Source organism: Pongo pygmaeus, chromosome 2, assembly GCF_028885625.2.
Source record: "Pongo pygmaeus isolate AG05252 chromosome 2, NHGRI_mPonPyg2-v2.0_pri, whole genome shotgun sequence".
Taxonomy (NCBI): domain Eukaryota; kingdom Metazoa; phylum Chordata; class Mammalia; order Primates; family Hominidae; genus Pongo; species Pongo pygmaeus.
In genome coordinates, this window is record NC_085930.1 from 112,275,051 (window position 1) to 112,297,481 (window position 22,431).

The 22,431-nt window shown below is 38.4% G+C and overlaps 1 protein-coding gene and 1 pseudogene across 6 annotated transcripts in view; both read left to right on the forward strand.

Annotated features, from left to right (window-relative positions):
* The window catches only part of ULK4 (unc-51 like kinase 4), a 722,036-nt gene that overhangs the window by 566,689 nt on the left and 132,916 nt on the right, over nucleotides 1-22,431 (forward strand). For all 6 annotated transcript variants that reach the window (XM_054482410.2, XM_054482411.2, XM_054482412.2 and 3 more), the window contains one exon: nucleotides 4,821-5,006. In XM_054482410.2, coding sequence (XP_054338385.1) covers nucleotides 4,821-5,006 — 186 coding nt within the window. The remainder of the gene's footprint in view (nucleotides 1-4,820; nucleotides 5,007-22,431) is intronic.
* LOC129033617 (rRNA-processing protein FCF1 homolog) lies at nucleotides 1,032-1,623 on the forward strand (annotated as a pseudogene).

The following is a 22,431-nucleotide window of genomic DNA, read 5'->3' on the forward strand; positions in this document are numbered from 1 at the left end:
CACAACCTCTGCCTCCCAGGTTGAAGCAATTCTTCCACCTCAGCCTCCCGAGTAGCTGGGATTACAGGCGTGGCGTGTGCCACCACGCCCAGCTGATTTTGTATTTTCAGTAGAGATGGGGTTTCTCCATGTTGGTCAGGCTGCTCTCGAACTCCCAACCTCAGATGATCTGCCAGCCTTGGCCCCTCAAAGTGCTGGGATTACAGACATGAATAGAAGAGGGGACATTTCCCAACTCATTTTATGAGGGTGATATTACCCTGATACTAAACTAAGACAAAGTCCTCTCCAAAAAAGACTACAATCAGTATCTCTTGTAAACTTAGATATAAAGCTCAGCAAAATATTAGCAAATGGAATAGATCAATGTATAAAGAGAATGAGCAGAGCAGAATTTATTCCAGATGTGCAAGGCTTGTTCAACACTGAAACATAAATTAATGTATTTTACCATATAAACAGGTTAAATATTTCATGATCATATGGATTGATACAGAAAAAGTAATTGACAAAACCACCAGCACTTATTCATGGTAAAAAGTTATCAAACTAGGATTAGAGGGGGAATCTTCTCAACCTGATACAGGGCATCTATGAAAAATTTACAGCTAGCATCATACTTAATAGTGAATTACTAAATCCTTTCTCCCTAAGATTGGGTACAAGGCAAGAGTGTCTACTCACACTAATCTCATTTAACATCTTAGTGGAGGTTCTAGCCAGTGTAGTAGGATATGGAAAGAAATAAAAGGAATACCCTTTGGAAAGGAAGAAATAAACCTATTTGTATTTACAGGTGACACAATTATCTATGTAGAAAATGCCGAAGAATCTTCAAAAAGACTCCTAGAATTAATAAGTGAGTTCAACAAGGTTTCAGGATACAAGATCAATAAACAAAATTCATCAAAATGTATACATTAAATATGTGCAAGTTTTTGTATATCAGTTATACCTCAGTAAAAAATCAATTGCATTTCTGTATACTAACAATTAATAGATTCTGGAAGAAACAAGAGTATGACATGACCATGCGGAAGCAAAAGAAAACAAGGAAATATGCAATCATGAAGTGAATGCTTAGTCTCAGATCAAAGGCTTAAAGAAAAGGTAGATTAAAACCTAAAAAGAAAGAAAAAGATCCTAGTGTGCTAAAGGAGAAGTTCCTCAACACCGTCCCTGCTTATTTTTCCAATATATCACACAGCTGGGCCCACCTTACCGCATCCTTGTCGATGCCAACTTTATCAACTTTTCCATTAAAGCCAGACTGGACTTAGTGCGGTCAATGATGGACAGTCTGTATGCCGAGTGTATCCCTTGTGTAACTGATTGTATAATGGCTGAAATTGATAAATTGGGGCGGAAGTATTGAGTGGCTCCAAGGATCATCAAGGATCCAAGATCTGAATAGTTACCATGCACACACAGAGGAACCTACGCAGAAGACTGCCTAAAACAGAGAATAACTCAGCATTAAGTGTCACATTGTTGCCATGGTTGACCAGAGACCCTAAAAGAGGAATCCATAAGATTCCTAGAGTTCCTATCATGTACATTTCTAACCACCATAGATACAACATGGAACTGATGTCAGATGATTATGGAGCCCCTTGGTTCTAATTCTTACAAGACAAAGTTCCTCTGCCTTTCTCTTGTTGCCAGTTCATTAAACATGCAATACCATAGGACAACAATAGCCTTTCCAAGAATGGTGCTGGAGCAATTGGATACACAGTGGCAAAACAAAACAACAATAAAATCCTTTACCTAAACATTATATTTTATCTAAAAACCCAAAATTAAGTGAATTAAATGTAAAATATAAAACTATAAAACCTTTAGAAAAAAATACAGGAGAAAGTCTTCAGGACACGTGTTTCAGCAAAGAGTTTTTTGTTCTTGCCACCACAAGCACAATTGCTAAGAGCTAAAACCAGTAATTGGACTTCATCAAAATTAACTTTTTTTTCTCTTTCAAAAGACTCAGTAAAATGGATGAAAAGGCAAGCTACAGACTGGGAGAAAATATTTGCAAAACTATATATCTAAGAAAGGTGTTGTATCTAGAATATTTAAAGAACTTTCAAATATCAAGAATAAAGAATCAAACATCCAATTAACAAAGGGCAAAAGTCATGAATAGGTGATAAGATGTTCACTATCAGTTGCCATCAGGGAAATGTGAATTTAAACTACAATGAGATACCACCATCTATCTAGCAGAGTGGCTAAAATTAAAAAATAGTGATAACACTAAGTGCTAGTGGAGATGCTGAGAAATTGGATCTTTTGTACATTGATGCCAGGAATGTAAAATGGTAAAATGCTACAGCTGACTTAGAAAACAGTTTGATAGTTTCTTAAAAAACTAAATATGAGTCTCCCATACAACCCAGCCATTGTACTCTTGGGCATTTATCCCAGAGGAATGAAAGCCAATGTTCACATAAAAACTTGTACAAATGTTCACAGTAGTTTTATTTGGAATAGCTCCAAATTGGGAACAACTCACATTTTCTTTATGGATGAGTTAAACTATGGTACATCTATGTCATGGAATAGTACTCAGTAATAAAAAGAAATGAACTATTGATACACAAAAATTTGGGTGGATTTTAAGGAAATTATGCTGAGTGAAGAAAACCATATATACAGTGTGATTCCAGTTATGTAACATACTTGAAATGACAAAATGGCAAACCGGTGTGTGGTCACCAGGGGTTAGGGATGGAGGAGAGTGGGTGTTGGCTCTTACTATAATGGCATCCTTGTGATGGAACTCTTCTTTATCTTGGTGGTGGTGGTTGTCACCAAATCTACACATGTGATTAAGTTGCACAGAGCTAAATATAATGTGTACAAACACACATACACAAACAGATATAAAATTAGTAAAATCAGAATAAGGTTGATGGCTAAGGTCCTAGCTGTGATATTGTACCATAGTTATTATACAAGATGTTTCCATTGGGGAAACTGGGTGAAGTATATATGGAATCTCTCTGTATTCGTTCTTACAACTGCATGTGAACCTACAAATATCTCGAAATAAAAGTTTAATTCACATGCAAAAGAATAAAATTGGGTCTCTACTTACACCATATATAAAAATTAACTCAAAATGCATCGAAGATGTCAATGTAAAAAGCTAAAGCTATAAAGCTCTTAGAAGAAAACATGGGCATGACTGGGTATGGTGGCTCTTGCCTGTACTCTCAGCACTTTGGGGGAAGACAAGGCAGGAGGATTGCTTGAGCCCAGGAGTTCAAGACTAGCTGTGGCAACATGGTGAGACCCGTCTACACAAAATTTAAAAATTAGCCAGGTGTGACAGTGCACCCCCGTGGTCTCAGCTACTCAAGAGGCTGAGGTGGGAGGATTGCTTGAAGCCAGAAGGTTGAGGATGCAGTAAGCTGTGTTTATACCACTGCACTCCAGCCTGGGTGACAGAGAGAGATGCTGTCTCCCAAAAAACAAAAACAAAAATAAAACATTCTTAGATATATGTCACTGAAATCATACGTATACCCAAGTATAAAAAAAAAAGTTAGAGTTTTCAAAATTAAAAATATTTTTTACTCCAAAGGACAATATCAAGAAAGTGAAAAGACAACTTGCAGAAAGGAAAAAAATTTAAATTACATATTTGTTAAGGGACTTGTATTTAAAATATATAAAGGACTCTTAGAACTCAACTATATAAAGACAAATGACCTATTTTTAGAATGGGCAAAGGGTCTGCACAGACATTTCTCCAAAGATACGCAAATGGCCAATCAGCACATGAAAAGATACTCCACATCATTAGCCATCAGGGAAGTACGTCTGAAAACCACAATGAGTTACCCCTCCAGACCTACTAAGATAACTATAACTAAAAAGACAGATAATAACAAGTGTTAGTGAAAATGGAAATTTCATACATTGCTGGTACAAGTGGCAGCTTTGGAAAACAGTCTGGCAGTTCTTCAAAAGGTTAAATATAGAGTTACTATGAAGCGGGTCAGTAGGTAAAGTTACAATTAAATAGGAGGAATATGGATATGTCCTTTCACTGCACTATAGTTAATAATAATATATATTTCAAAATAGCTAGAAGAGAGGATTTGGAATGTTCTCACCACAAAGGATATATGTATGAGGTAAAGGATATGTTAATTACCCTAATTTGATTATTATACATTGTATATGTGTATTGAAACCTCACACTGTACCCCATAAAAATGTATAATTATGTGGCAATAAAAATAAAATAATTAAACTTTTTTAAAAAGAAGAATATAGGATCTTCTGATTTTGTGCTGTTAGCTTTGTTTGAGCAACTATATACACTTTGAAAAAGATGCATTTAAAAAAGTATTTAGGCCGGGCGCAGTGGCTCATGCCTGTAATCCCAGCATTTTGGGAGGCTGAGGAAGGAGGATTCCTTGAACCCAGGAGTTCAAAACTAGCCTGGGCAACATAGGGAGACCATGTCTCTACCGAAAACAAAAACAAAAACAAAAACAAAACAAAAAAACAATTAGCTGGGCATGATGATGGTGTGTGTCTTTGTTCCCAGCTACTCAGGAGGCTGAGGCAGGAGGACCACTTGAGCCCAGGAGATTGAGGCTGCAGTGAGCTGTGATCATACCACTGCACTCCAGCTTGGGCAACAGAGTGAGACCCTGTCTCAAAAAAAAAAAAGGAAAAAAGTAAAAACGTATTCAGCAGACTACTCAGGCTGACACCCCCATCAAGCCAAATTTTACTGTGTTTTTTTGAGTACTAATACCATCTTCAAGGAAATTTAAATAGTCTTATTTGTTAATTTTCAGCTTCCTAATGAAGATCCTGAGATTTTTGACGTTTCATCCAAATGCCTGTCTATACTGGTTCAGCTGTATGGAGGGGAAAACCCAGACAGCCTCTCTCCTGAAAATGTGGAAATTTTTGCTCATTTGCTGACATCCAAGGAGGACCCAAAGGAGCAGAAGCTTCTGTTAAGGATTCTCAGAAGAATGGTGAGTTCACACAGAAACCAGGGACACTGTGGGTGGCTTTGCTGGCAGCCACATGGACAGTGAGTAGCCATTTCTTGGACCTAATTTCAAATTTACAGATAATTTGCAAGAGTTGTCAAAACTCCCAGTCACCTTTCTCCTTAATCACCTGTTGTTGACATTTGTTGTATACTGTTTATCTGCATATATACATATTTTTTCTGAACCATTTGGGAGTAAGTTAGAGACATTGTACCTCACACTCCTTAACATCTAAGTATGTATTTCCTAAAATAAAATTGATATTCTGTTACTTAAATAATCAAAATCAGGAAGTTTAACACTGATAAAATTCCTTTACCAGTCTTCTGTCCATATTCTAGTTGGGTCAGCTGTCCCAGTAACTTTCATAGCCTTTTTTCTGGTATAGGATACAGTCTAGGATTATGTATTTTGGTAGACATGTGTCTTTAATATGGAATAGTCTTTCAGTCTTTGTCTTTCATGATATTTTTGAAGATTATACGCCAGGTATTTTGTAGCATCTCCCTGAGTTTGGGTCTGTTTGATGTTTCTTCACGATTAGATTTGTGAGTACTCTAGAAGTAAATTGGTCCTTCTCAATCCATCACATCCAGAGGCTCTTGGTGGCTGTTTGCCCCTTACTGGTGGTATTAATTCTGATCACTTGGTTTAATCAATGTGTAGTTAGTTATTATTATTTTGTAGTAGTTGCAAAATGGATATTTTCTCATCCCCAACATTTATAACTCCCAGCATTCCCCTGTAAGGAAAAACTTTCCCTTCTGCTTCACTTATTTTATTTAAAAATGCATATAGAGCTGACGTCTATTTGAAAGTACTTTTGAAAACCTATTCTCTTTCTACAGTAAATCTTTCTCTGCTGATTTTGAAGGCCACTATTTACAGTAGCTAGTGTTGAAGTTAATAAAGGATGGGGGTTCTGGTCACCTGTCATCTTCTGGTTTGTCAGTCTGTGTTCACTTCTAGATCCTAATACCTTGAGGTGTCCTTTGGCAGGTGGAGGCTGTGGATGTTCCAGAGTTGTACTCAAAATGACTTGCACCAATTTGATAGGTAGACAGTTGCAGCGAGTGACCCAGCTGAACCTGTGTGACAGGTGATGGGTGACAGAACTAGAAGGGAGATAAAGAGATTGACTCCTACACTGCTATATTGTGCTTTTGTATGGGTGTGACTCCCCCCAACCCCAAAACAAGACTTACTAATCTCAGCAGAGTCATTACCTGCATTGCAGGATTACGATGGTCTAGTTCAGTTCCCCAAGTGTGGGATGAATACTTCTGAGGGGAGTGGGTCTTGGAGATGGTACACCAGCCTAGCACTAGATGTGGAATCACGTAGTGAGGCCGTTATTTCATTTCCATTTTCTTTTGGTCTTTCTGGTTATTCAAGGCAAAAGCCTCAGTTTGTTGTTGTGTCTTTACCACCTCTCTAATCCTTCAGAATTTCCCTTTTTAACAGAGCAGGCCTCTCAAGCTCCCATCTTTTACAGTGGAGATGTTTCTTTAAAAAATTACTTTATGTAAAGAAAAAGGTGAGTCAATCTGAAGACAAGTACTAGAGAATATAATAATACAAGTGATCTGTAGATATGGCAAAACTGTGAGTATAATAGAGAATGTCAGAAGCTTGGAAAATATTGGTCTGATATCTGATATGGTTAAATTTTGTAGGGCTCCACAGTCTCTTTGAAACTCAGGACCAGATTTTTTTTTTTGAAACTTAGAAATTTCAGATCTTTTTGGCATGGTACTTATACCGTATATTATATGATGCCCCTAGGAGACACTCAGGCAATGACATCATAAGCACAGTAATATTTCTGTGGCAAAATGTATGAATATTTACACCAGGCACAGACCAAACATGGGCTCCTGTGAGTTCAGGTCAGGTTTTGCTACCGTATGTGTTTTTGAACAAAACTTACGAAAACAAGTTTGGATTTTCAGAGCTTTCTAGATTTTAGAATTGCAGATATTATGGAAATAAGTTATGTTATTTACTAAAACACTGATCAAATTAATCATACAGATTAATTAATAAGACCCCAACTTGGTCAAAATAAACAGATTCTACCATCTTTTAGTTTGCTTTACTATTTAAAATGGCTTCTTTATAATATCTGACCTGCCTTATAGGGCCAGGTAGATTTTGTTTGTGGAAGAAAAGTTGAATCCAAGTGATTTTTACCTTTGTATGCAAAAACGGAAGTTGATCCTGGTGCTGCTCATCTATTTTCTTTTTATTGTGGTAAAATGTATATAGCATAAAATTTATCACTAGAATTATTTTTAAGTATATGGTTCAGTGGCATTAAGCATATTCACATTGTTGTGCATCACTATTATCCATCTCCACAATTTTTTCATCTTCCCAAACTGAAACTCTGTGCCTATTAAACAATGACTTCCCACTCCTCCTTCTCCCAGTGCCTGATAACCACCATTCTACTTTCTGTTTCTATGAATTTGACTACTCTAGGTACCTCGTACGAGTTGAATTATACAATATTTGTCCTTTTATGTCTGGCTTGTTTCACTTAATATGTGGCTTCAAAGTTAATTCATGATGTAGCACGTGCTAGAATTTCCTCCATTTTTAGGGCTGACTAATAATCCATTGTATGTGTATACCACATTTTAAAAATGTATTATCCATTGATGGACATTTGTGTTGTTCCACCTTTTTTGTCCCATTTATTGATCTTTTAAAACTTATCTCTGTTATTATCAGGATTGGCTCATGAATTTTTCAGTGAGTTACAATCCACAGCTGCCCCAGATTTGGCTAATGGGAATGGCTTTTGGATGTCTGCTATGTCATTTGACATTCTCCATCTTTTTTTTTTTTTGAGTGCTTTCAATCATAAAGTGATATTCCTGGCTCATGTTGTATTACTGCTGCAGCCTTGGAATCAGGCATTTCTCCAAGAAACTATGGAGCCTTTCTGTGTGGTAATTAGGAAGTAAGATGCAAAAATGTTCTGGATTGGAATCACAACAACTGTTTGCTTAGCAACAATAACAGAAATAGCCTGGACAGTCCCAAGAGTTAAAATATACTGTTTTCTACCCTCTTCTGGAGGGTACCTGTGAAGGTCACTCTAACTCTTTGATGTCTCTTCTTTAGTTGTTCAAGAATGCCCATAATGTTTGCAGGCCTGCCATCTGTGATAAATGCCTCCAAATCTTCTGAAAGCTTTCTAATTTACCCTGGGTCAGTCAGTGTTGGGCCAAGTCATATAAAACATACAATCAAAGATTCTAGGGGCCCCAGTCAACTCAGTTGTGGCCTTGAACTTGCCCATCCTGAAGCTCAGTTCTAATTAAATGGAATACAGATGGCCTCCAATTTACCATGGTTCAAATTCGGATTTCTCAACTTTGCATTGGTGCAAAACTGATGCGCATTTAGCAGAAAGTGTATTTCAAGTACCCATACGACCATTCTATTTTTCACTTCCAATATGATCTTCAATAAATTACGTGAGATATTAAATACTGTTTTACAAAATAGGCTTTGTATTAGATGATTTTGCTCAATTGTAGGCTAATGTAAGTGTTCTGAGCACATTTAAGGTATGCTGGGCCGTGATGTTTGGCAGGTTAGGTGTACTAAATGCATTTTCGACTTACATTATGATGGGTTTATTGGGAAGTAACCCCATCTGTACTGAGGTTAGTACACTTGGAGAGAAATAGCAGCAGGTTACCCAAAGAGGAGTGTGATACTACCTGTCTCATGCTTCTGGACTGATTTAGTCCTTCTTCCTGTTTGTTCTTCTGCTGTCTGTTTTTAATTCTCTGGCAGCCATTGTTTTGTAATTGTTGGCCTACTCTCTGTTCTTATCTTTACATTACCCTGGTTCCAGGGTAGTAATGTGGTCGGTCTTGTTATTTGTTGTTATCTTCAGAATGTGATGGTGTCTGACGTGTAAAAGGTGTTCATCAGTTGTTGGTTACTACTGTGTGGTAGTCTCTGTGTTAGGATTTTTGGTGCATTAAGCTCCTTTAATCTTGACAGCATCCCTGGAGATCAGCTCCAGTGATTGTTCCCAGATTATTACCATTTTATAGGTTATAAACTAAGGCTCAAGGAGCTTAAATAATGTTCCCAAGACCACCAACTAGGAAATGGCAGAGCTGGTATCAAGCCCAGATCCGACTGCCCCAGCCCATCCTCCTTCGAAGTAGCTGGCCCCAGGCTGTTGCTTTGCCAAGGACTGATCTGAGTTCTGCAGGCATTTGTCAGGCAGAATTTGACTGAACTTTGATCCAGACAGGACCTGAGAGATTCATTCTTTTATTCATAGAAAAACAAGTAATAGATAGAGTTATGATTATGTGCAAAGCACTGCACTAGGGATATTGAAACAGTAAGACATGATCTTGCTGCTCCCTGCCCTCAGAGATCTCTAGCCAGAGAGACATGGAAGCAACCAGCTTCATTACAAAGCAGAATCCAATCAGTGCTATGGTGGAGAAGCCAAGAAAGTTCCGACGGAACAGTCATTTTGGGGAGGAAGTTAGCAAGACGTGATATTTAAACTGAGTATGGAACAATGTGTTGGTATTCTACACACTGAGCAGGAAGAAGCACATCCTGAGCAAAGACCCAGAAATCCATGGAGCCAGATTGGGAAGACATAAGACATGGGCCAGGAAAAGCCAGAGCTTTACTAAACATGAGCTTTAGGAGCATTTAGAGTTTAGACATTGTTGATGGAATTAAGAAATTCTGGTCTCTGAAACAAAAGGCTGCTGGCAGCATCTTAATTGAATTAGTTTTCCTTACTGTGGAATAAAACTTTACCATAGTAGCTATCACAGAGTAGGTATTTAGTATTTACTGAGCTGAATAAGGAATGTTCATGAAATACAGCAGTTTTGTTATTGGCAGTTCATTCGTGGTCTTCAGTCCATATTGGGAGCTCGTGTTAGTACTTTGCAGACACATATAGGTCAGACTGAGAAGGACCATAAAAGACATCTAGTTATCCCATAGTCTGAAGCTTCAGTCTTCTCCACAGCAGCCCTGCCAAGTTTCTGAAGACTGCGTGAGATTGGATATGCATATGGATAGAGGACAGGAGCTTGAGTGATATAAGGAACACGAGCAAAAGTTTCCTGTGACTTTGGGGAGACCCAACTCTCAGGCTTGGCTCACTGGAGCAGAAGAATCAGATTCCATAGAGAAACAGAGGCAATCTAGATTTATTACCTGGTGCCAGTAATTGGATTAAGGAGGCCTGACAAATGCATTTTCTTGACCATAAGAAGTTAAGGAGGAAAAGACAAGCTCCCTGAGGACCTAGTCAGAGGATATTCATTAAGTACACACTCCCACCAGGAGCACATTTAAAAAGAAGAGTATTCTAAGCTGGTGGGGTCATCTCTTTTAAAGCCCTGATGGAAGAGTAGCCTCCTGTGCCCAAAGCTGAGCGAGCCTGGGTGCATTCAGAGAGGGCAAGCCCAAGATATGTTTGACCCCATAATTTACAGGTAATGAGCATGTCAGTGACTGGTAAACCGTGGTTGTTAGAGAATCATATTGGGGAATAATGTAGCAGATCCCTCCCTGTGAATCACAGAAAGGGCCCTGGATTCTTGACATTTCTGTTTAAAGTCCCAATCTTGTGACAATTACTTTCTAAAACTACAATTTTCACTAACAAAGAAATAGGATGTTTAATTTATGCTATTGGAGATGGGATGTGTTTTGCCTCTAGGGTGCTCTTTCTTATTTAGTCTGTATTTAGAACGTCCAGAGAATGTTGAAGAAACCTAACGATTTAATTATCTGCTGTAATTTAACAGGAAGTTGGGAGGTTTTATAATTATACTTTCTGCTTTAGCTTGAAAAATGTGATGGAAATCCTTCAAGTGTCTCCCAAGTTTACCTTTCCCTTAAACTGGATATCAATGGGAGTTTTCCCAGGGCAATGATTGTAGATTAGCTACTTGTCTCTTAATTAAAGCTAGCTTACTCCAACACTCAAAATATTGACTACACATGAAGCACCACAAATTTGTTCTGTGCCTAAAATTGGCTCAAATATATGCTATCGACTACTCTCTGAAAGCAGAAAAATAGTCCATGGAAGGATGACTATAATATGCTGATGTTACTAACTCCCTGTCACCTTCTCACCCATCTACCTGGTGCAGCAGAGGTGGAAGGAGTGTGATTTGCAATAACTCTGTGAAGATGAATAGTATTAAGGATTTGTTACAAATATCTATTCCATGAAGAATCTTTACCCTGTGGTCTTCAGAAAGTCTTGCTGTGCTCACCATCATTTTCCTTCTGAATTCTCATATAGGTATCGGCCCTTCTCATTCCACATGAGAACAGACATGTTCTGTTGCTGAAAATGAGTGTAATATAGCATTTCCTTATGTACAGAGTCATTAAAGAGACCAGATGAGGAAACTAGGAATTCTGCAGCCATTCTTTTAATATTTTAGCACCAGATTGGGTTGTAGAACTTAGAATCAGAAGAGGCACTGTTTCTACTAGATAGAAAAGTAAAGAAATATTCCTTGAGGTATAATAAAAAGGTAAAATTATACCTCTCTCCCTCCTGTCTTATTTTTCTTGGGGTTAAGACCTTCTATTCTTGACTTGTATTCTTAAAGGAAAAAAGAATGGGGATTGATGTAAAACCAGTAAAATTTCTAAGAGAAACACTATGCACCCAAATGAGTTAAAAGTAAATTTAATCGATTTTATATGCAATCTGGTTTTTTAGAAGATTTCCTAAAACCGTGAGAGGATGCTCTTAAGCGTTTCTGAAAGAGATCTTTTCTTGAATCCATACACACTCATTTGTAGTTCCACTGGATAAGCATTCTCTGCCACTGATTGCCATAGGGTTTGCAAGTTAATTTGGGAACTCTTTGAATGATTTTGTTGTATCTGTCCAACAAAGAAAAGAAACATGGATGGACCTGGACGATAAATATGTTAAATGAAATAAGCCAGACACAGAAAGATAAACACTGCATGTTCTCACTCATATGTGGAAGCTAAAAAAAGTTGCTCTCATAGAAGTAAAAAGTAAAACAGAGGATTCTAGAGGCTGGGAAGGGAAGGGAAGGGGGATGGGAGGAAGGATAGGGAGAGATTTGTTAAAAGATACAAAATGAACTCAGCTCTGCACCAAGCGGACCTAATAGACATCTACAGAACCCTCCACCCCAAATCAACAGAATATACATTCTTCTCAGCACCACACCACACCTATTCCAAAATTGACCACTTAGTTGGAAGTAAAGCACTCCTCAGCAAATGTAAAAGAACAGAAATTATAACAAACTGTCTCTCAGACCACAGTGAAATCAAACTAGAACTCAGATTAAGAAACTCACTCAAAACCGCTCAATGACATGGAAACTGAACAACCTGCTCCTGAATGACTACTGGATACATAACGAAATGAAGGCAGAAATAAAGATGTTCTTTGAAACCAACGAGAACAGAGACACAACATACCAGAATCTCTGGGACACATTCCAAGCAGTGTGTAGAGGGAAATTTATAGCACTAAATGCCCACAAGAGAAAGCAGGAAAGATCTAAAATTGACAACCTAACATCACAATTAAAAGAACTAGAGAAGCAAGAGCAAACACATTCAAAAGCTACCAGAAGGCAAGAAATAACTAAGATCAGAGCAGAACTGAAGGAAATAGAGACACAAAAAACCCTTCAAAAAATCAATGAATCCAGGAGCTGGTTTTTGAAAAGATCAACAAAATTGATAGACCGTTAGCAAGACTAATAAAGAAGAAAAGAGAGAAGAATCAAATAGATGCAATAAAAAATGACAAAGGGGATATCACCACCAATCTCACAGAAATACAAACTTCCATCAGAGAATACTGTAAACACCTCTACGCAAATAAACTAGAAAATCTAGAAGAAATGGATAAATTCCTCGACACATACACCCTCCCAAGACTAAACCAGGAAGAAGTTGAATCTCTGAACAGACCAATAACAGGCTCTGAAGTTGAGGCAATAATTAATAGCTTACCAACCAAAAAAGTCCAGGACCAGATGGATTCACAGCCGAATTCTACCAGAGGTACAAGGAGGAGCTGGTACATTCCTTCTGAAACTATTCCAATCAATAGAAACAGAGGGAATCCTCCCTAACTCATTTTATGAGGCCAGCATCATCCTGATACCAAAGCCTGGCAGAGACACAACCAAAAAAGAGAATTTTAGACCAATATCCCTGATGAACGTCAATGTAAAAATCCTCAATAAAATACTGGCAAACCGAATCCAGCAGCACATCAAGAAGCTTATGCACCATGATCAAGTGGGCTTCATCCCTGAGATGCAAAGCTGGCTCAACATACGCAAATCAATAAACATAATCCAGCATATAAACAGAACCAATGACAAAAACCACATGCTTATCTCAATAGATACAGAAAAGGCCTTTGACAAAATTCAACAACCCTTCATGCTAAAAACTCTCAATAAATTAGGTATTGATGGGATGTATCTCAAAATAATAAGAGCTATCTATGACAAACCCACAGCCAATATCATACTGAATGAGCAAAAATTGGAAGCATTCCCTTTGAAAACTGGCACAAGACAGGGATGCCCTCTCTCACCACTCCTATTCAACATAGTATTGGAAGTTCTGGCCAGGGCAATCAGGCAGGAGAAGGAAATAAAGGGCATTCAATTAGGAAAAGAGGAAGTCAAATTGTCCCTGTTTGCAGATGACATGATTGTATATCTAGAGAACCCCATCATCTCAGCCCAAAATCTCCTCAAGCTGATAGGCAACTTCAGCAAAGTCTCAGGATACAGAATCAATGTGCAAAAATCACAAGCATTCTTATACACCAGTAACAGACAAATAGAGAGCCAAATCATGAGTGAACTCCCATTCACAATTGCTTCAAAGAGAATAAAATACCTAGGAATCCAACCTACAAGGGAAGTGAAGGACCTCTTCAAGGAGAACTGCAAACCACTGCTCAATGAAATAAAAGAGGATACAAACAAATGGAAGAACATTCCATGCTCATGGGTAGGAAGAATCAATATCGTGAAAATGGCCATACTGCCCATGGTAATTTATAGATTCAATGCCATCCCCATCAAGCTACCAATGACTTTCTTCACAGAATTGGAAAAACTACTTTGAAGTTCATATGGCACCAAAAAAGAGCCCGCATCACCAAGTCAATCCTAAACCGGAAGAACAAAGCTGGAGGCATCACTCTACCTGACTTCAAACTATACTACAAGGCTACAGTAACCAAAACAGCATCATACTGGTACCAAAACAGAGATATAGACCAATGGAACAGAACAGAGCCCTCAGAAATAATGCCACATATCTGCAACCATCTGATCTTTGACAAACCTGACAAAAACAAGAAATGGGAAAAGGATTCCCTATTTAACAAATGGTGCTGGGAAAACTGGCTAGCCATATGTAGAAAGCTGAAACTGGATCCCTTCCTTACACCTTATACAAAAATTAATTCAAGATGGATTAAAGACTTAAACGTTAGACCTAAAACCATAAAAACCCTAGAAGAAAACCTAGGCAATACCATTCAGGACATAGGCATGGGCAAGGACTTCATGTCTAAAACACCAAAAGCAATGGCAACAAAAGCCAAAATTGACAAATGGGATCTAATTAAACTAAAGAGCTTCTGCACAGCAAAAGAAACGACCATCAGAGTGAACAGGCAACCTACAGAATGGGAGAAAATTTTTGCAATCTACTCATCTGACAAAGGGCTAACATCCAGAGTCTACAAGGAACTCCAGCAAATTTACAAGAAAAAAGTAAACAGCCCCATCAACAAGTGGGTGAAGGATATGAACAGACACTTCTCAAAAGAAGACATTTATGCAGCCAAAAGACACATGAGAAAATGCTCATCATCACTGGCCATCATAGAAATGCAAATCAAAACCAGAATGAGATACCATCTCACACCAGTTAGAATGGCGATCATTAAAAAGTCAGGAAGCAACAGGTGCTGGAGAGGATATGGAGAAATAGGAACACTTTTACACTGTTGGTGGGAGTGTAAACTAGTTCAACCATTGTGGAAGTCAGTGTGGCGATTCCTCAGGGATCTAGAACTAGAAATACCATTTGACCCAGTCATCCCATTACTGGGTATATACCCAAAGGATTATAAATCATGCTGCTATAAAGACACATGCACACGTATGTTTATTGTGGCACTATTCACAATAGCAAAGACTTGGAACCAAGCCAAATGTCCAACAATGATAGACTGGATTAAGAAAATGTGGCACATATACACCATGGAATACTATGCAGCCATAAAAAATGATGAGTTCATGTCCTTTGTAGGGACATGGATGAAGCTGGAAACCATCATTCTCAGCAAACTATCACAAGGAGAAAAAACCAAACACCACATGTTCTCACTCATAGATGGGAATTGAATAATGAGAACACATGGACACAGGAAGGGGAACATCACACACCCGGGCCTGTTGTGGGATGGGGGGAGTGGGGAGGGATAGCATTAGGAGATATACCTAATGTTAAAGGACGAGTTGATGGGTGCAGCACACCAAGACGGCACATGTATACATATGTAACAAACCTGCACATTGTGCACATGTACCCTAAAACTTAAAGTATAATGATAAAAAAAAAAAAGAAAAAAAGATACAAAATTACAGCTAAATAAGAGGAATAAGTCCTAGCATTCTATACCATTGTAGGATGACTATAGTTAATAATAAAATAGTTTCAAAGAGTTATAGGTAGCTAGAGCTAGAGAAAGATATTGAACATTTTCAACACAAAGAAATGATAAATGTTTTAAATGATAGATATCCCAATTACCCTGATCTGACCACTATACATTATATGTATCAAAACCTTACTGTGTACCCCATGAATTTATACAGTAATTATTTGCCAATTTTTTGAAGTCTATCAAAAAAAGAAATATACTGCCTAACATTTTTACATAATTCCCTGAAGAGATATTCTTGAGATTTTGAGCAAGACAGATTCAGAAAATGGCTAGTAGAACAGAGTCATTTATAGCCAGTCCTTCTCAGGACTCAGACCTCAGTGTTACTATTGATAAAATGATAGTCCACCTCAAGAGCCTTGAGGAAATATATAGCTCTTTACCGTAGGTATCGACAAGATCACATGTCACAGGATGTGACAGAGAAACCTTCCTTAAGATCCATCTGAACATGTCTCATTTCCCCACACATCAGCTCTCTACTTTCGTCCTTACTTGGGGTCTCCTCCTAGTATCTGCAGTTTGATTCCATATGAGGATGTATGATCCAGAACCATTGCAAGAGGCATTTAATAGGAAAAATCAACCAGGTCTGGTGACTAATTGAGTATAGGTCTCTGAGGCAGGGGAATGTAAACTAAATTTGCCTCTAGATTTATGGACCACAAATGGAACATGAAGGGTCAACAAAAGTTTTAGGTGGTTCTGGGTTCTCTGGTTTGGCTATAGCTCCAATTCTCTCTCTGTTCTTATACTCAAGTGATTCAAACATTTGTTTCCTGCCTGACTTTTGAGAAAACTGGAGTTTGTGGACCCCACTTCATGAGAATTCCTAATCCAAATACCTGGAATATTATTAGTACCTTCAGTAGAAGTAGAGAAAAACCCATTTAATATGATAAGTTTAATTTTACACATGTTCAGTTAAAAATGACAAATAACACCTTGAAAAAGTGATCTGGTGTTTGAAAATTAGGGTGGATGAATGTGAAAGCAGGCCACAAAATGAAATGCAAAATTAGACTCTAGTTGTAAAAAAAGGAATATGTATATATAAGAGTTATCAATATTGAGATAATAGCTAAATCCACAAAAGTGGAGTCATTAATTTGTTCAGCAATAGTATATTGAGCATCTGTTATGAGCCAAACATGGAAGTACTGAAGATATAGTACGTGAAGAACAAGACAGGCAAGCCCTCTGCTCTCATGAAGTTTATGATCTGAATGGCTGAATACAGTGTATTTCTTCCCAGAAATAGTATAAAGGATAATAATAAGCATCCACGCTTGCGATTTGGAAAATATTGTCAGTTAAGGAGGTTGAAAAGTTTCATGTGTGTTTTAAAGACAAAACAATGTGAAAGTCAGCTTAGTGGAATAGAAAGAATGTGGCCCTAGGAGCCCAAAGCCCTGGGTTCCAATCTCAGCTCTTCAGTCAACTACTTGTACTGCTATAGACAAGACACAACCTCTCTAAGTTTCACTGCTGACAAAGCAAGCAAGTTGATTGAGATTTGTGTTTTTCCAACTACACATCATGATCCACTGAAAGCAATTTAAAGTTTCACAGTGTAGCATTTGTTATTTAAATAAAAATGAAATAGAACAGAATAACAAATCTTAGTGTATTGTTCATAGGCTATTGCTTTGTGAAACTTTTTTTCTCGTTTTCTGCATCTGTTTGCACATGTGGCTGTACATACCAAGTTGTGATATGATTTTTCTTTTTAATTTTGGAGACATAATTTCACTCTCTTGCCCAGGCTAGTTGCCTTCCCTTCCTATTTTTTTTCTCCAATCTGTCATTTGTAGCCCCTTTGCAGCATAATTTTCCTTCCGTTTTGATTTCTTTTCCCAAGAGATTCAGCTCCCCTACTCCCTTCCTGTAATCCTAGCACATAAAATTTGTTCCCTACTCTCTCTATAACTTCTTCTGCTCTTTCAAGTTTCTGTTGCCATTGATGATAGTTTTACTCTTCTTTTTATTATAAAAAGTCTCAAAATCCAAGAAAAGTTGAAAGAATCATAGGACGGGCACCTGTGTAATCAAGAATTATCGTTTTACCATATTTCTCTTGTGTGTATGTGTTCTAAATCATGTGAAAGTGAAGACATCATGACACTTGATCTCTAACCATAATACCATTATCACAACTAAGAAAATTAACAATTTCATATCATTAATATCTACTTAATACTTTTTTTTTTTTTTTTTTTGAGACAAGGTCTCTCTGTTGTTCAGGCAGAAATGCAGTGGTGCCCTCATGGGGACTGCAGCCTTGACCTCAGGGGCTCAATTGATTATCTCACCTCAGCCTTCCAAGTAGCTGGGACTATAGGCATGCACCAGCATGCCCAGCTAATTTTCTTTTTTAAAAAATAAAAGCTGAGTGCAGTGCTCACACCTGTAATCCCAGCACTTTGGGAGGCCGAGTTGGGCGGATCACCTGAGGTCAGGGGTTCGAGACCAACCTGGCTAACATGGTGAAACCCCATCTCTACTGAAAATACAAAAATTAGCCAGGCGTGATGGCGGGTGCCTGTACTCCCAGCTACTCGGGAGGCTGAGGCAGGAGAATCGCTTGTACCTGGGAGGCAGATGTTGCAGTGAGCCGAGATCATGCCACTGCACTCTAGCCTGGGTGATAGAACGAGACTCTGTCTCAAAAAAATATATATATATATAGACAGACTCTACAGCCATACCACCCTGAACGCACCCGATCTCATCTGATCTCAGAAAAATAGAAACAGGATTTTGCTATATTGCCCAGGCTGGTCTTGAACTGGACTCAAGTGATTGCCTGCCTCAGCCTCCCAAAATGCTGGTATTATTCGTTGTCAAAAAATGACTATTATAGTCTTTTTTTTTTAAGTCACATTCCAACCAAGGCCCACATACTGAATTTAATTATTGTTTCCTTGTCTCTTTTAATCTAGAAGGATCTTTCTTTTTTTTTTCCTTATGAAATTGACTTTTTGAAAAGCCTGAGTCACTTGTCTTATGGAATATCCCATACTCTGGGGTAGAATGATTGTTTCCTCATGATATGTTGGGTCACAATGTCCCATTGATAGCGGCCCCTTATCATATTAAGAAGCATGTGATGTCAGTCATCTCCATTTTTAGTGATGCTAAGTTTAATTGCTTGGTTAAGAGGGCATCTGACACATGTCTCCACTATGCAGGTGTGTGTTTCCTTTGCAATCACTAAGGCATGCTTGGAGAGATACGTGGAACTCTGTGAATATTCCTATTTCCCACATTGACTTTTTAAAGTAAAGGGTAAAAACTATAAAATTTTGATAATATGTGTGGAACAAAGTGGTTAATTTTAATGCCTGAGGGGAAATATTTAAAATGTGGAAAGGACCAATCTATTATTCTTGGTAACAGATACAATAACTCTCAAAAAGGGAGAAGAGTTGCCGAGAATACTGCTTCCTTCTCTGATATTAATTCATTGAGAATCTGCCCAGTATAAGTTGTAAGTAAAAAGCTAAGAGTCCCTGGTGCTTTGCATTCTGCAGCCTCTTGAGAACCAAGGCGAGTGGTGGGAGAAACACAAAAGAACGCTTACTGTGAGGGATCATTTATTTATTCAACCCCTGAATATTTCCATTTAAAGGGAATTATTATCTGGTTCTAATAATAGTAATTGTAAGTTCCTATGGCGTTTTCCTGATGCTTAGTAATCATTTTGACCATCACCAACTTCACTGTGCAGCTTTTGCTGTACAGAATGCTACAGGTTCCTTTGGTAATTTGGGATGTCTTTAATGTCATGCTCTTAACAGAACCAGTCTCAGAACAATGAGCATTTAAAGCATGTTGAGTATTAGAATGAATATGTTTGAAAAATACTTCCAGGCCAGGCGTGGTGGCTCATGCCTGTTATCCTAGCACTTTGGGAGGCCAAGGAGGGTGGATCACCTGAGGTCAGGAGTTCGAGACCAACCTGGCCAACATGGTGAAAACCTGTCTCCACTTAAAATATAAAAATTAGCCAGGTGTAGTGGCAGGCGCCTGTAATCCTAGCTACTCAGGAGGCTGAGGCAGGAGAATCGCTTGAACCAAGGAGGCGGAGGTTGCAGTGACCTGAGATTGTGCCATTGCACTCCAGCCTGGGTGACAACAGTGAAACTCTGTCTCAGAAAAAAAAGAAAAAGAAAAATACCTCCTTGTGGTTGTAAACAGCAATGGCAATTTTTTAAGGGGCCTTCTCTTATGAATACCTACACTAAATGTTTTTAAATTTTGTTTTTTAAATAATTTAACTACAATTTTTCTTCAATCTATATTAATTTTAAGAAATGAATTCCATTAATTGAAATAAACAATAACTAATATCCACATTATGTTCATAGGAATATATCTCTCTCCTTACCAAAATTGTTTCCAAGTAGATAGGCTGTATATAAAGCAGATAACCAGAGTTTGGTGTCAGGTTTTAAGTAATCACAGAAAAATATAAAGATAAAGAGAATAGTTCAGTTGATATTTACAATATTTATCCAAGAGAGTATTTTAAGTTCAAGCTGTTAGATAAGTTGAATTGAAACATTATCATGTAAAGTATGACCTCTTTTTTTTTTGTAAACTAGTATCTTGAATTCAGTCAACAGAACTATTCAACAAGGTTGAGGTATATTATTTTATAACACAGGAGTTCCTTTTTGTTCCAGAGTAAGTGATATTGGAAAACTAACCACTTAATATAGATTCATTTAAACTGGCAATCTAACAATTATGGTAAATAATGACAAAAGGTTTCACTGGGATTTAATCTCAAAATATGAAACTAACATTTATCAAAGTGAATTTATTTTGTCTTTTAACAATGTTATGAGGTCATTCTAATGAGTTATTCAGCATTTTTCAGTACCACACAGAAAAAGTCCTCAGTAAGACAGAGTGACCACTCACTCAACAAGTAAATATCGAATGCCTGCTCTGTGGCACACGTGGTTCTCAATGTTGGGGATACAGCAGGGAACAAGACAGACAGAAAACCCTGCTCTGATGGAGCTTACTAAGAGAGTGACATCATAGCCACATTTATTAAGTAAACTATGTTGTATTTTACATAGGGAAAGCACTAAGAAGAAAAATATAGAGAGAAAGGAAGAGAGGAAAGACAACAGGCTATTTGCAGCTTTTAGATAATGTGAATAGGAAAGGCCTCTCTGAGATGACATCTGAGTGAAGAATGAAAGAAGTAGAGAAAGCAGCCAGGGAGTGTTTGGAGCAGGGAAATAGCAAGTGCTAAGGCCACAAGGCAGGTATATCCATGGTATGTTCTAGGTACTATAAGGAAGCCCCTGTGTCCAGAGCAAATTGAGCAAGAAGGAGATACATAGGATGTGAGGGAGACAACAAGGAAGGGTGTCGTGGAGGAAAGAGGTTACAGAGGCCCTGTAAACCCTTGTAAACACTGGCCTTTATCCCCAGTGAAGTGGAAGCCTTTGGAGGGTTTTGAGCTGAAGGGAGAGACAATCTGGCTGTTGCATTGAGAGTAGTCATTGAAGAGGGTGAAGGATAAGAGATACATGTCAGGGGGTTGCTATATCAGGAGAGTCCTGATCATGACTTGGAGGGGGTAAAAAATGGTTATATTTTGGGTATATCTTGAAAGCAGAACCAACAGAATTTCCTGACAGATTAGTTGGAGACTATGAAAGAAATAGTCAAAGATGATTCCAATTTTGGCCTAAGACAACACCGAGATGGCTAAAACTGTAGGAGGAGCTGATTTGAGGGCAGAGAGAAAACCAGGAGCTCAGTTTTGAACATTTTACATTTAAGATGCCTGTTGAACATCCATCTGGAAATGGCAAGCTGGCAGTTGGCTCTATAGGCCTGGAATTCCAACAGAAAGAGGTCTGGACTAGAGCAGAATGTATCAGAATGTGGAATGCTTGAATGTGGATTCCGGAGGGTTGCCAGTTAATGGTAGTGACCAGGTATAGGTTAAAACGAGGAGAGTGAATCAAGTATGGAGGACAACAAGATCACTGGAGGGGGGAAAGCCAAAGAAATGAGTAGTTTTGGAAGGACCCTCTCTATGGACTTTGAAATGACCAAGCGCCTGATAAAGGTGGTGTTGAAGACACTGACAGTGAGCTGGGGAATGGGAGTGTGAGCGACCTGATAACCCACAGATAACTGCCACAGGTAAGAGTAGAAGGTGTTCTCTGGTGACGTAAGATTTAAAGCTGGGGGCAGAGGGGCAGGGGATGCATGGAGGAAGGGTGGAGAATGGCCAGGAAGCAGCAGTGAGAACCAAGGAGCCTTCTCCAGGCCCAGCAGCTCAGGGGTATGAGACACATGCAAGAGGAGCATATCGCGAGGGAAAAGCCCAGTTTCAGTTACAGCAAAAAAAGTGAATGGCACATCCTGGAAAGAGACTGAGGATAAAGGAAGTCTTGCTGATGACTCTGTCCAAAGGGCACAGTGAATAGAAGGGTTTCAAGAGGATGGGTAAAGATAAGAATCAGAATATAGGATGTACAGAGCCTCATAGAGATGAGAGCCCAGGGGAAGAAGGCTGACCTGGGGGGCCCGGGCTTTACATGGCAACCTACATAAACTTGGACACAATGAGGAATG